This window comes from Achroia grisella, unplaced genomic scaffold (genome assembly GCF_030625045.1).
Source record: "Achroia grisella isolate CSIRO2021 unplaced genomic scaffold, CSIRO_AGI_Agris_v1 utg511, whole genome shotgun sequence".
Taxonomy (NCBI): Eukaryota; Metazoa; Arthropoda; class Insecta; order Lepidoptera; family Pyralidae; genus Achroia; species Achroia grisella.
In genome coordinates this window covers 29,985-46,251 of record NW_026712905.1, presented here as the reverse complement: position 1 = coordinate 46,251, position 16,267 = coordinate 29,985, and the positions used below count along the sequence as shown (strand labels likewise).

Genomic DNA, 16,267 nt, shown 5'->3' with positions numbered 1-16,267 from the left:
GCCAAATTAATATTAAATGATAATTTAATATGTAGGTATACAGAAATTTCGACAATGTAATCATAGTCAGTATAAACGAGGTACTAGCAGGTTGTAATGTAAACCAATTTATCATCACGCTTTAAATACCTGACAGGAGTGGCAGGCAGGTGTGTAAACGTCGTTTTTGTCACGCGGACTATCAATTAGGGTGTATCCAAACGTCATTATCACTAACAAAGGTTTCGTATGAATTTCTAAACGATGATTTATTATTGTATTTTACTGTATCCATATCGAAAGAACAGAATGAAATAGAATGTTTATAAAAAAATCTATACTTAAGTTAACAGAATAAAATAGAATAATCATCTTTATATTTAATTTCTCTATATATTTAATTTTTTAATTTTTGAAAAAAAAAACTAGTACATATTTGATTTTTTTTTATTTCACGGCAATATTCAGAATGCAGACCCTGCGAGAATACTTGGATGCTTTTAGACGAAATCGATTTTTAAATTAATAAGTTGTACTACTGCAGCGCGAATCGCTTGAGCGAAGCGCTTTAATTTTGAAATTTAATTTAATAACGAGGTATTTTTTTTCTTAAATATCTTAGAATCGCTTTAGCGAAGCGCTTTATTATTGAGTTCGAATTTAGAGAGTAGATATTTTTTTTCTTAAAACATCATCGAAGCCGCCAGTAACTCGGACAATTTATTATTTTTTCTAATGACATGTAACCTGGCAATTGATTATTGTCGCATAAACTGAGAAGCTAGAAAATAAAAGCGAAAAATATTTGCGTGGAAAAGAACACATCATTAAAAAAGATAAATTACAAGAATGACGTACGTGACAGATCATTTCAAACCATACGACTTGGGGCGTTAGAATATTATAATATTAAATATTATAGTGTTCTGAACTAGTGATACCTGCGACTTTGTACGCATTTGTAGAACCCCAAGTATTGATGGAGATCAAGTTAAAATATTAAATAAGATATCTGTTGTTTACGCCATCTGTTGTTTTGTTACTGAATTAATTATTAAAATTATAATTAGCATATTGAATATTTTTACATAATTTATTAGTTTCCCCTTTGGGGGGTATTTTTCTCAGTTAAGTCTTTTTTATGTATTTACCTATATTTAGCAACATAATTTCTGTAATTTCTTCCTATTTACTCCAGCCGGTATATTTCCTATGTGTTAACCCAATATTCTCTCGAAATATTATTCCAATTCCTCTAGCCGATTTTAAGTATGTAAAACCTTAACACCGACAGACAAACAAATTAACCGATAAACAGACGATTTTATGATACTTCTTATGATTTTATTATATATATCATTTTAGGTGGATGCTAGTTACACTGGATGACTTTCTTGCCATTATTAAAAAGTTATATTTAGTTCATTTGCAATTACAATAAATACGAAACCGATCTGAATACAGATACTCAAAAATACACGGGAAAGTATCATATTTTTTTGTTTAATTATTAAAAAATAAAAGTTTATTTATATTAACATTTTTTAAAAAATAAATAAAAATCTATGTATTTCAATGGAAACTAATTCTTTTCTTAGAATGAAACTGAGCTCTCTATAGAATATATAGGAACAAAAAATATAATTATCATTTTTCAGTACCAGTTATGTTATTTTTATCCGCACGGTTAAAACAATCACCTGCAATAATGATTGTAGTTTGAAATTAAGACGAAATATTATTTTATTAATATATTTTTAACGTATGTTTATATAGACATTGTTAGTTCGTGAAAGAACTTTATTCGTACAGAATCTCCCATTTTTACCAGATGGGCCGGCAATAGTCAACATTAATCTGTTCGTAAGAAGTATTACCACCATAAGCGACATCAAGATGGTTAGTACAGTCCGAATGGTAACCAAACGGCTGTAGTGCAGCTTTAATGTCAATTACGCTAATTTGTACTTTAATTTACTTGATGATAACAAATATATACGTATAATGTGCTGTCCTTTGCCATGAATTTCAGGAGGATTAAAAAATATTTTTTTTTTTTTTCAACATGTAGATTGCAAGATAAGTAATAAAATTCATAAGTTTTTGTTTTTCTATAATATTATGCGTAATTTTATATTATTAACTGCCAGTGTTAAAGAAATATATACTTAAGTAAAAAAGTCTGATATCTCGTGGCATTTACATATTTAATAAACTATTCATTCAATATCTAACTCTCATCCATGGTAAGGGACTCATTGATATAAACTGCTTTGGAGCACTAGTATAAATTATTACTAATATTACAATATTGTTATAGTATATATACTCAATAAATCTCACAATAATGCCATCATATTTTTTTTTATTTTGGCACGAGACCAGTATTTCCTATTGCGTCACTAACTTTTATTACGAAACGAGACGGCTTAATGGAAAGGAACGGGTTAAATTTTGGAATTACTTGGTATTAGTGGTCATGGGCACTTATCTAGCAGATGAATATAACCTTAGATATAATACAAAAATAATCGGAAATTGAAGTACATTGTTATCCACACTTAATAAAAGTGTTTAACCGTAAAAATTATAAATTCTTTTTAGTCTTTTAAACATTCGTTATGTGATTATTATTTTGGGATTATATAAAGTGCCCATATTTTTTATGCCGTCGTTCTCTTGTCTTATATTTAGAGCTTGTCTTGGTCTATAAGAGAATATTAAAAAGACTCCACTACATATTTGTTACGATGAGATGTTAAGATGTTTATACGAGTATTATACTTTCTTAAAGATTTAAAAAATGCAAATATCAGCCTAGGCTGTACGGCCATCTATTCCTTTGCCTATATTTTGTAGAAGAATAAAAATAAGTAAAAAATAAATACCATTCTAGGACTTCAGTTTTAAAAAAGGAAGAAGAATATAACTTTAATATTAGTTAATTCTTAAGATTATACTTTTAGAACAAATTTAATTATAAAATATTCGGTTGGTTTTAATTAGGTTCTTTTACTTTTTCGATAATATTATATTTATTTACTGTATGTATATAATCTATGGCGAAAATGTGACACTGGCTGGAAATATAAATAGTTACTACTGCTCCAAAGCAACATCCTTGTGTGTAAATTTTGCCTGGGCGTGGTTTAGTAGTGTTCCTTACTAAGTAAGACTTTCAAGATGCTATTCCATCGTATTAAAATAAAATTAGACATCAATAAAAATGACAATGAACCAATAAAATAAATTAAATACTTATTAAGATATTCCTTGATAAGTGTGATATGTATGAGTAGGTAATACACAAAAAATAAATTAAAAAAAATATTATTTAATATATAGTTTGATCTTGAAAGTCAGTTAAAATTCATGGATAGCACCGTTTGCGAAGATATAATCGTTTACAGTATAAAGTATATTGTATTTCTACTTTAAAATTTCTACCGATGTTATATTAAAGATTTAAAAAAAAACATTGATTGACTAAAAAAATTATCTATTAATTTATGGTATCGGTATTTATGTTGCATTTGCCATTTAATATTTACCTGTGTAATTGCTGTATTGTAAAACCATAAGTAATATTAATTATGTATTAACATATTATTTATATCTAATAATAATCGAATTTCCAAACCGAAATATATTTTATTATATAAATTCGATAACTCCTTTCTGTCATTTACGCATTACAATTATTATAGTTTTATTTTGAAAGTTTTATTATTAAGAAAGACAAATTTTTATAAACTTTAAATTTCGTATATGTTATCTATGTACTATATTATCTATTTACCTAGATAATATAGTACATATATAGTACACTATAGTAAAAAGAACAATTAAAAATACAATAAAATTTCCTGAGCCAGACGAAAAAATCCTGCCAAATATATGGCCAGTATGTCTCCGGCAATTTCACAGGTAACTTTAAATTTTAGGAGAGTTTAACGGTAAATAAAAAAAAAGAATAACTCTAAAGAGTATCAGAAAAAGGCGTAATTGCTAAAACATAACATTTTTTTTAATCATAAATTATTTGTCTATTATCATCCGCAAGGGTGCGGGCGTGATGGTTAAACGATACCAAAGAGCAGAGTCAACAATAAAACATTTTTATTCTTAGGATATATCTTTCTTTTAAATAGATAAAGCATTTTTAACCGAGCGTATAGTAGTTAAAAAATAACGTTATATCCAACAAATTCTATCAAACTGAGGTAATATCCATTAATAAAAACAATTTCAAAGTTTTACTTCATATTTTTACAAAGTTACACAGCTAAAATGTATTGCAGTGCTATTAAAAAAATCGATGGAAGGACTCAGCAGCACGCAATACAGACTGTACACTATCTTTTTGTGGATTACCTGCAATTAATAAATGAAAATGTGGCAACCGTTTTCATTGCAATTAAAGCTTTTTTATGTTATACTAGATGTGCCTGCGACTTCGTCCGCGTAAATTGTCGATACTTCCATATAACCTTTCATCTCCCTTTCAACCCCTTACATCCCTTTTTGTCGGATTAAAAAGTAGCCTATGTCCTTTTTCAAATTCTAGACTATGTGTGTACCAAATATAATTTAAATCGGTTCAATTGTTTTGGTGTGAATGCGAGACAGACAGACAGACAGAGTTACTTTCGCATTTATATTAATAAGGATTACTGTCATTAAATCTTAATATATATATGAAATAAATATCCTTGTCTGTTCTACTAATTTGCCTTCGGACCTTCGAAACCTGTTTTTTCGTCTAATTAACAAAGATCTATGTATAATATATCATATCATGAAACGCTCAAACTATAGTTCATAATTCTTTCTATTATACTGATAAAAAAATATTACCATTATACGGGTCGTATGCTTGTTTGCCACCTACGAAAAAAAATACGAAAAAACAACTTTAATATACATAGTTACGTTTCATTGTTTATTTGATGTCCTTATTTCTAACGACTTAGTTACCTACAGATTATAAATCCTCACTAAATAATTTCAACGCAATTTATCTGAAATTCACTTTTTTTATTACAGCTAATTTATTAAAATTTTCATTAAAAATCAAGTGTAAAGTACATACAGTTATTTAAATTTGAATTAGAATGAGTCGAGGAAATGCAAATACATAATTACAAGTAAATAGGGATTTTGGCGGGCAGGTATTACCCGTGTTTTCGTTTGTAGCACAAAATGCTAATTTCCGGCCTACGCCATGCATCACTCGTGCCGGATTTTCTTCGGCCCTACCACAATTTGCAAATGAAACGGTTGCCCATACGACTCGAGTCGAAAATACTTGTGTTGAACATGTGTAAAGGTTTCTTAATTTTTATCCAAGAGAAAGTAACATTTAAAATAAAAATTTCGACCTGAAGAATTTTAATCGACATTTCCATTTGAATCGACTTTATTAGATAATTGTTTGCTTTGTGTTGTAACATTTAAAACTTGCTCTATATTTTTACACTAACACAAATTCTCAACAAGCAAGACAACCGTATGTTTTGCTACAACTTTATTTTCACCCAAAAGTCGATTTTCCTTTGTTACTTTGTCGATTTTCGTAGTTTTATTTTCAGTGTACATTCATCATAAGACACATACACATGGTACAAAGCTTTTCAGGTTTCAAAGGTGAGTCTTTAATGTACGGAAGTACGTATTGTGAGGAGTCGGGAGTGGACACTCGGCGCGTTCCGTGTCACCTTATGTTACCGCGTTAGAGTTTAGTTTTGTTTGTTTTAATGATTATTTAAAACGTATATTTTGCTTGGTACTTAGATGGGCCGGCGGTTGTGAACGTCAATATATTTGTCAGAAGTATATCAAAGATCGATGACGTCACAATGGTAAGTCGACTGAGACGGATACGACGCATTAGACTAAGATCAGATTTAAAGTTATATATCGCGCCCAAACAAGTCAAATGAATGGGTAAATCACTTCTATGTTTTGAGAGGAGCGATTTACCCAAAATTATATGTAAACCTTTATTTCCATATATTTTCTCCTTCACGTATATATCCCGTTTGGTGTTGACGACCAAAATCGTTTTTATTCGCGCACTTTTCAAAAGACGAAGTCATAAACGCCTAACGGATGTGTAGCTTTATTATTTCGAATGTCTTCTAAATCAATTTTGTTTCCTCTTTATTAGAGATTAACATATTTAGATTATGATTTTCCTTTTTAGGCTGGCTGGTTGTCATTATGATTTTGTGTGAAGGGCATTAAGTAGCTTTCTATAATGATATGGACTGTAACGTCGAATTAAACTATATCAGCTCCAAATCATTATATTTTGGCATCGACATCAAACTCATCTATTATTTAAAACCATGGTCTTTTAATGAATTTAAATATCTTGATATAATAATTGCGATACCCTATAATATAGACGATAACATAGGTGATAATGATTGTAATGATGAAGCGGTTTAATGTTTAAAAATTGTTTTTTGTCACGAAGGCGATGCGCCAACCTTAGTTCGCGTCAACCTGTATCTACGATCCATCAGCAAAATAGATGATTACAAAATGGTGAGTGGTTACATATAGACGACGATGTGAATATAAAACACCTCTTTTATTACAAAACAAAGTTACAAAAGAAAATTGGCAAAAACTTTGTTTATAATAAAACTGGTCATTGTAACCAATTGGACCTGTGGCAAATAAATTGCACTCTGCTAAACATTATTATTCAAGCTATTGTAATTTATATGTGTTATTAACGTCTTTTCTTTTGTTTTCTTTTGAATTTTTGTTTTGTTTTTATGTTCAGCACTGTATGTTTTATGTGTTCATTTTTCACCTTTAAAATGTTGAATTTTAATCTACGTTCCTTTAATATTGTGACTAAATTATTAACTCTCTGGTGCGGTGCCGCGCACTCTTGTATTATTTTAATCATTTTGGTGATCCGAATAAAAATAATACATGATTCTAAATCTCGATTATAATCACACTATTTAAAAATAGCATTTATTTTCTCAGAACCACTTTTATTTTATTTATTGTTTTATATTTAAGTACCATTATTTCTTTAATTTACATTTTGCGTTGACGTTGTTATGATACAAATTTTAGGTACTACTACTCCTGTAAATTCACCGAACTGATGGATTATTGGCACAGTACAATAGTGAGCACCAAATTGTATAGATACGACCGCTTCGGTATCAGCACATGTAACGTTGGTAAAGTAATCAATTGGTACTCGAACGCACCCACAGATATACTTACCGTTATCACAAATTCTATCTCAATTAATATAATAATAAGTATTATAAATAGTTTCAGCCACGCTTGTAGACTGGGCACAAGGGGGATACGCGGCCCGCACCGACACTCTCATCTCATTATTATCATTTCGTTTCCGTATTTTGATTTTCTTCCAATCATGCTTCTTTTTCTGCCATGCATTAATTATTTTGATGAGGACTATAACATTAAAAACTATTTTGGTCGTGTACTTTAACTGTACTTAACATTGTTTATATTGTCTTGTTCATGTGAATTTGTGTTGTGTAAATTGTATTGGGATCGTCGCGCCCGCACACGGCTTGGTGCTTCCGAACGGTGGCTGTCCACCTGACCACAATATGTGATACCTGACCCCCAACGTCAGCTAGACGTTCCGTAGCTCTAGTTAAACCGGCCAAATGTGCCTGCATGAAGGTAACCAATGAACTACTGACAAGCATTCCATCGACGAATGCTGACTACGGTGAGTCGGTTTCGATGCTTTGCTTGATTCGCTAGTTTGTATGACCCATTAGCATGCCAATGCCTGAAGGAATTTCAAATTCACTCGAAGTTAACTTTTGGATGTTGCAAGTCGGTAATAAGGTATAAGATGCGCGGATAGAGAGCAGCAACTAGAATATTTATTATGAGGAGGGGCGGTCGTCCCCGTTTCTGGCAGGCCGCCAATTTTGGCTAATACATTCATTATGAGCCCGCCGCATCCATCAAAGTCGATGCTATCACATTTATGTCTTGTCCCTCCCATGAAAGCATTATCAAAATCAGCTACCTCAACTTTGTACGTACATACATGTATACGCTCCAAAAGCTAACAGTCAAGCGCGCATGCGTCAATTTGAGATTTGTCTTCTGCATTTATTGTATTACGATAATTCATTTGACTTGCTCATTGATGTCGAGGGGTCGATTCTGTTTGTTGATGTCAAATTAATTATTGAGAAAGAACCTTCGACACTTCCCTTCCTCCATAGATGATAATGAAGTACATTATGGGACATAGATTTGTGTCAATACGCCTCAAAAAGTGTCCAAATGAATTTTCTGGATCATTGTTATTTCACTGTACAAATTGGCAATATTCGGTATGCACCATAGGCAATATATTGGCACAAATGCAGACGTCACCTGTAATCGCTTAACTTTAACGAGAAGTAAAATCACACATAGTAGAATAATAGCTTCATATGCGTTAACAAATGAAACTAGAACATTCTAAGGAGTGATAAATAAAGCTTTTTAAATTGTTGCACAGATAAATAATGCCGCAAAACAATGTAGATTATCACTATGAATATTTGTGTCAACTTTTCAATATTTAGATGTGTTGATTTATTTATGTACATCATCGAGATATTGTCTAAACAAAACAGATTTACAAACAATTACGTAAATCAAAGAAAACAATTATAAATGAATCACTTCAATGAACTGAAAGGAAAAGTTTCGATCCATTGGTCCCATGATCAGCTTTAATTAAATTCAGTTAAAACTTGTAATTGTGTTTAAAAAAAGTAATATATTTTTTTTAATTAATTTATATATTTACAACTATTACTACAAGGAAAGATTTGGACAATATCTCTATGTATTTTTCATGGTATACTTTACACGCGTTACATGTTTTTTCATGTTTCCAGGAATACTCTGTACAGCTGACGTTCAGGGAACAATGGTTAGATGAGAGGCTCAAGTTTAACAACTTGGGAGGTGAGTACCACTTACATCGTGCTATTTCGAGACTGTTTACAACTACTGGCATATTTACAGTATTTTCCACTATTTTCCGAGATTTCACCTATAAACTATATTACTATATAGGTAGGAGGCAGGTATTATCGTATTCGTCAGTCAGAGGTTGACCTTCAGCCGCTCAATAAGTCCTTCCGCGGGTTTGGAGTGCCATCTGCACTCACCTTCTATCGTTTGGTCAAGCTGTTAAGGCCAGCTGCGGTCTGCATTAGAATAGCTCGAAAAAAGAATCGTATTTTATTTTTTAAATAACTGAACGTTATTTAAAAAAAGGAAGACATATATGGAGTATACAAATTTTATTATACGTATGATGTAGTTAGAAGTTTAGATGAGAATATGAATTTATCAAAGGATGGTCTACATATGCCGGAACTTAAATGATGCTTTTAAGAGGACCCGATACCTTTGGGCCCATGTCATAACTTTACAAGTACCCAAGTGGCCGTAACTTTATTTAGACTGATGTATTATAATAAGGTTACCCAGAATATTGTGAAGAAGAAGGATCCTCGTAAACTTAATATAGGGTTCATGATTTTACATCTATATATAGATAAACCTAGTAGAGCTGCAAATTGTATGTTTCTACGTACACATGTATGAAATTACCGCGGTTTAAAGTCAACATAAAAATAGATAAATTCTTTATTACATATATACTATAGCATATACATTTGCATTGAGGTGGAATTTAGTTTAAATATTGCTCGGATCTTTTCGTTATATCCTTATATTAATACTATATATGCGGAAGTACATATATATTATGTCTATTTGTTCCTTTCGTGACTAAAGTACCACTACAAGAAGAACGAGCAAGAAACTACGCGTTTCTTTTTTAAATAACTGTTGTAACACATTTTTAAATTTAAATGTGTGAATACAAACCACCAACTAGCACTAATTCATTAGAGTTAAAATACACAATCAACTGATTAAAAATAACTACATTACATAAAATCAGTCGTAGTGATTAGAGCAAACCAGTCCCTACAAGTAGCAGGCGTCCACGAGTATGACGGTATGAGTACGATTTATATAAAACTCGTTTTCTCCGCAGGTCGTCTGAAATATCTAACCCTGACTGAAGCGAACAGGGTATGGATGCCTGACCTGTTCTTCTCCAACGAGAAGGAGGGCCATTTCCACAACATCATCATGCCGAACGTGTACATCAGGATCTTCCCCAATGGCAACGTGCTGTACAGCATCCGGATCTCCTTGACACTGTCCTGCCCTATGAATTTGAAACTGTACCCGTTGGACAAACAGACTTGCTCATTGAGGATGGCCAGTTGTAAGTATATTTAGATCAAAATTAAATCAAAAGTTAAGGGGGGGAGGGGATTCTTAGTAATAGTGACCCCCCCCTTTCAGCTCGACCTCCGCGCAGTTCTCCCTGGAAACCATTGTAGAAAAATCCTAGTGAATTTGTCACGGTGGTCTAACTGGCCTAATCTCATGTTCATTTTGTCATCCTCCAGTGTAGACTGACAAATTCATCAGGAATATATCAAAATGGTTCCCAGAGGGAACCGCGTGTATTCTTAACATTGTTAGAAATCGGGTTATTAACCTACATTACTAACAATCCCTTTCACCTCTGGTTCATAGCATTAGAATAGATATAATACTTTGTACAATATACCGTTAGCGCAAGCGGATCCAGCAGAAGTTGAAGGAATGAGTGTGAAGTCAGGTTATTAAGGAGATCGTGGAGAGTATTCCAGAACTTAACTATGAAGGTTTCCAGGGCATGTCGTATTGTGACATTGCAAGCCTCCTTCTCAAGTCGTTTTCCACATTCCTGGGGGCGTGACATAACCATTTTTTCTCTGACTCCTCCATTCATGTGGAAAACAGTCCATGGGAGCACCACATCTCAAATGCATCAATGGTTCAGTCTGCCGTTCTGGGAGTCCAAGTATCAACTCCATAAGACAATATGTTGAAGACTAGTGTGCATTGCAAACAATGCAAAGCTAATCCGTTGTTAACATACTATTTCGTTCAAAGCAAACATTTCGTTCACATTCTGTAAGAAAACTCCAAAACTTTTACATAACATAGCACTTCGCTAAGAAAACACACATGTAAAATAAATAACTCTCAAATAGACCTGATGAAAAGGAATCGACGAAAAAACATAGACCATTTGTTGATGGCGAATATAATACGTACATTTCAATTGTTTACATTCCAGATTAAATTGCGTATGTTTATGTAACAAAGCTACCACTAAGCTAGTTATTTATGGTTCAACAAACAAACATAGATACGAAGAAAAGGTTTTTAAAGATTAAAAAAAGTAATGTTTATTGGCAACACCTAACTAATTCTTAGTATATAGGACAGTACCGTTTTTACCTGAGGTAGAGTTTGCGTGGTTACGTCAGTCTCATTTATTTCCGCCACCAAACAGTTTTATCTCTGTACAATTGACACAACATCTAGTTCTACGTTAAGCGGAGTTTCTGTTATGGGTACTAGACAACTGATATAAATACTTAGAAACATTTTTTGTAAATACATACATAATATACATAGAAGGCACCTCAACCAATACAAATAATCACTCATGAAAACAAATGTTTGAACATGCGAGGAATTGAACCTGCGACCATTGGAAGTAAAGAAGTGTGGTAAACCGCTAGATCGTCGAAACCGGCTTGTTTATAAGTGTGCTTCGGTTGGAGAAATGGCAGTGAAATTACAGGGTACAGAAGCATAAATTCTCAGTTCTCCACAATGCCAATGAATGAGGGTATACCATAACCCTCACATATGATATCTTAATTTTAACTTTGTATAAAGTCTCGTCTAATTCGGTAAAGCGGCTTGCCTTGCAAGTTGTTTTTTTTATACCACGACGGTGGCAATCAAGTATACGGCCAATCTGATGGTAACTGGTTACTGTAGCCGGAAGTATCCTTTCATTAACGCATTACGGTTTCCCAAATCGTCTTCGGCAAATGCACCAAGGTCAGGCCATTAAAAGAAAAAAAGACAAAAATGGCATTAATTGTGATATGTTGTTGAATGTTTATAGACGGTTGGACGACTGACGATCTGGTGTTCTTATGGAAAGAAGGCGATCCAGTACAGGTGGTTAAGAATCTTCACCTTCCTCGGTTCACACTGGAGAAGTTCCTCACAGATTACTGCAACAGCAAGACCAATACTGGTAAGAAATATTCACTCACTGAAATAGTTTATTACTAACAGCATTTCTATATATTTATTACTAACCGTTACTAGTAGTAGTAGTACTCTGTCTGCATTTTTTTATTAAAAGATACGAGTACCATCGTCTTGTAACATCGATCTGTATTTACGTCAAATTTTATTAAGATCCGTTTGATTGTCATAACTTCTCGGTCATCTCTCCCAAATATATCATTTACAGTGTAATATAATTTACTTGATAAGTATTTCTTAATTAACATTTTAAATTAATTAAAAAGAAATGAACTTATGAATTACATAACATACATACCATGTCATGGATTCACCGTACAGGAGCGGGATTAATGTGTGGCAGAGAGAGAAGTAGTTCTCGAAACTTGTGACCTGGGTGTAGGTTTTCAGGCCACGTAGAAAATTCCTTATATAAATCTACTGTTCTAGATATAAACTGTTTACAGATTTTTCTGTATCATCTTCCCCATATATATAAATTATGTAGATTTTTCCGTATAATATTCCTATAATATGCCAATTAACTTTATAATAATATAATTCTTTAATTGTTCAGGTGAATACAGTTGCCTCAAAGTAGACTTGCTGTTTAAACGCGAGTTCAGTTACTACCTCATCCAGATCTACATCCCGTGCTGCATGCTTGTCATCGTCTCCTGGGTCTCCTTCTGGTTGGACCAGGGCGCGGTGCCGGCGAGGGTGTCGCTAGGTGAGAACCAAATTAAATACTGGTATCAATACTCATCCAAGCAACAATATTTACGTACCGCTCTACTCAGCTATCTTGAGACCCTTCCATTAGTTTACGTCTCCACTAACATAGATTTAATTTAAGTGTAAAATCAGTCTACGTCTACATTACTAATAAGCCATGTAGCACACTACCAATAAACTTAATAATGTACAATAGATCGTGCATTCATTTTACCGGTATACTCACTACCTACACACTACAATAAATAATATATTATGTAGCACCACCTCATCTCGACATATATACCGCTACAGTGATGAGGATAACAACCGCGCTACAATTTCTATTATTACAGTTTTAGTTTTCGTTATTCTGAAAATTTATATTTCGATTGTTTTACACATTATTTCAACTTTTTATAGTATGGGATTTTTCATACAAATTGTACCTCATTTGTGTGATCGGTCCTTTTTTTGATGAAAATTAAGTTTTTTAGATACGTAGGGTTACATAACTTTAGACGAAAAGTCTATTGAGATTCAATTATGCATCTTTAGCAAAATACTGACCATTTGATAGAGTATTATTTATTGAAATAGTAAAACGTGAAAGTGAAACTATGTTTATTTGTATGGAGCAGATAGGATAAGGATATTATATTTTCTGTTTTCCAGGAGTGACAACCCTCCTCACCATGGCTACTCAATCATCAGGCATTAACGCATCATTACCTCCAGTATCCTACACAAAAGCTATCGATGTATGGACAGGGGTGTGTCTAACGTTTGTCTTCGGTGCGCTACTAGAATTTGCTCTAGTGAATTATGCATCTCGCTCTGACATGCATAGGGAAATGATGAAGAAGACAAGGAGAGAGATGGAGACAGCTGCGAGTATGGATGCGGCTTCAGATCTGCTGGACACTGACAGCAACGCTACTTTCGCTATGGTGAGCTCGCATTTAATACGAGTGAAGATATTGATTTTTTAATGAGAGATACAAATTCGTTTGCGTTGACGAGGATAGGTGGAGAGACACGGCAGTAAAGTTAAAGGTTACTGTGCCATAGTGACTTAGCACTATGGATAAGCAATAAGTCAGGTAAACTATAGGTGTTAGAATGTTTAAAGATATCCGCGACATTCAATGACCTAAGTGGAAACTGTCGTCTATACACTTCAATATGTGTATAGACGACAATGCCAATCACTAAATTTGAATTACTTCAAATTACGACAATTTTTTATAAATAATTTGACGAATGTAGAAGAATCAAAAAGAGGAATGTACTAATCAGAGCATTAGGTGTTCGATTGCCTATGTCTATACTAGAAGATAGGTGTGATATGTTTGTACTTTGATTTTATCCCTAATTGCAAACGTCAAATTCGAGTTTTACTTAATGAATGTGATAATCAGCATTAGCGCACTGGTTAGTTGCACCAAATGCTGTATATCCGTTCTCCCTGACTGGTCTGCAACGAACAGAAACCCCTGGTGCGCGACGGCATCGTTGACTCGAAGATGCGGCAGTGCGAGGTCCGCATGAGTCCACCACGGAAGAACTGCTGCCGTCTCTGGATGTCCAAGTTTCCTACCAGATCGAAGAGGATAGACGTCATCTCCAGGATCACTTTCCCGCTTGTTTTCGCACTCTTTAATTTGGCTTATTGGTGAGTTATTGAATATATGTTTACGCTACCAGATAGAGACTTGTAAGTCCGTGTGGCTACATTTCTTTCTTGTCTCTTGCTTATTGAATGTAAGATATTGTTGTAAAATTACAGGATACCTTGAACCTCATAGATGCGAACTACAAAGGTTATCTCAGGCGTCGCAAATTCATTTTGTAATATTACTGATAATGTTCATGATTGTAGGCGAAAAATGTTATAGAAGTAAACAAAAATTATACTACTGATTCAGTATTCTGAATGAGCATTAAAAGCAGTTAGTTTTTAAAGTAAATGAGGTAGAATATCCGTTCATACCTACATTCCGTCATATGAATTTAATATTTTTTGACTCGCTGCTTGCTCATGTCACAGCTACTTGAAAGTCATCTAGTATAACGTAACATTTAGACAATCTAGATCTAGAACTTATTACAAAATACTAGAATTATTCGCTTTTCTTCAATTGCTTAAATACCTGGATAATAGATATCGATTATCTCTTTATACTATTTTTGCGAACTACTCTAATGCCGTTGGCCACAGCTGGCCTTTACAACGTCATCGGACGATAAGGGGCGAGTGTAGGTGGCACTCCAAATCCACGGAAGAACGGAGCGGAGCGGCTGAAGGCCTCCCGCCTGACGGATTAGACTTTAGCCTGAGGGCACCGCTAGGGGTACGAACCTCAGCTTAAGCCGTCGTAATTTCGATCTCCGTTTGAATTGGACGGGGTTCGATCGGAGGGGAATAATTTTGTATATAACTGTGTTTTCTGTGAGAGGAATAATAGTTTCATTAATGAGCACGTGGTGCGGTGCAGGTCGACGTACTTGTTCCGCGACGAGGACGAGGAGAAGTGATTCCCCGTGCCGGCCGGCGGCGCGGCGCGCGCGCGGCTGGCGGCGGCGGTGCTGGCGCCGTACGCGCTGTTCGCGTTGCTGTACGCGCTGTGCTTGCGGGGCACGCACCCAACCGCCAGCACCCGCCGCCCGCCGCCGCTCTAGCGCCGCCTCCACGGACTCTTCGCCTCCATTCCCGACCCTTTTACTTATCTCACCATCGTTATTAATCTCCTGAATATCATCGTCTTCGCCTCCATTCTTGACCCTCATTATAAGTCTTCTGAACGCTTCCCTTACCTCAACTTTTCTTCCGTTCACATAAGAAAAATTGAACACTTCCTTTTCTGTACCTCTAATATCAATCTTTCGAACTCTTTGCGTCAATTCTCTTGTCTTTTTGCCTCTCATGCTAGTATTTAGAACACTTCGATTGCATTCTCTCGTCTTTCTATTTGCTTTGAGCATTTTCCAGATTATTTTTGATCCAAAGTCGTTTTCTGTTTGATTGTTACTTGCTAATGATTCTCATTTACAAATATAAAAATCTACATTTTTATGAGTTTCAATTGTGCTTGTAACTACAACACTTCAATGATTCATATGAAACTACTATAACTGTAGATTTTAATTTATTTTAAACGAGAATTGCTAGAAGGTGGCATCTCATCGTTTTATTCTCATACCCTCTTCCTTTCATTCACTACATTTTGAAGTATTTTTAGTACAAAATCATCTGCAGTTTGATTAAGTAATTGCTAACCATTTTCATTTGAAATAGTTTCATAATTGATATTTATGTAATTTAACTATAACCTAAATTACTTGTGCACGTAAGTTTTATTCT

The 16,267-nt window shown here is 33.9% G+C and overlaps 1 protein-coding gene across 6 annotated transcripts in view; it reads left to right on the top strand.

Annotated features, from left to right (window-relative positions):
• The window catches only part of LOC131846618 (glutamate-gated chloride channel), a 45,766-nt gene extending 30,276 nt beyond the window's left edge, over window positions 1-15,490 (top strand). For 2 of the 6 annotated variants that reach the window (XM_059195959.1, XM_059195960.1), the window contains exons 4-11: window positions 6,461-6,531; window positions 8,898-8,967; window positions 10,073-10,309; window positions 12,062-12,196; window positions 12,767-12,919; window positions 13,579-13,853; window positions 14,394-14,578; window positions 15,402-15,490. In XM_059195959.1, the coding sequence (XP_059051942.1) occupies window positions 6,461-6,531; window positions 8,898-8,967; window positions 10,073-10,309; window positions 12,062-12,196; window positions 12,767-12,919; window positions 13,579-13,853; window positions 14,394-14,578; window positions 15,402-15,441 (1,166 nt within the window). In that variant the 3' untranslated portion in view covers window positions 15,442-15,490. Of the gene's footprint in view, window positions 1-5,772; window positions 5,841-6,460; window positions 6,532-7,657; window positions 7,721-8,897; window positions 8,968-10,072; window positions 10,310-12,061; window positions 12,197-12,766; window positions 12,920-13,578; window positions 13,854-14,393; window positions 14,579-15,401 lie in introns of those variants that run through there. The other 4 variants (XM_059195962.1, XM_059195963.1, XM_059195961.1 and 1 more) reach the window with 4 other exon arrangements.
• The last annotated feature ends 777 nt before the right edge of the window (window positions 15,491-16,267 follow it).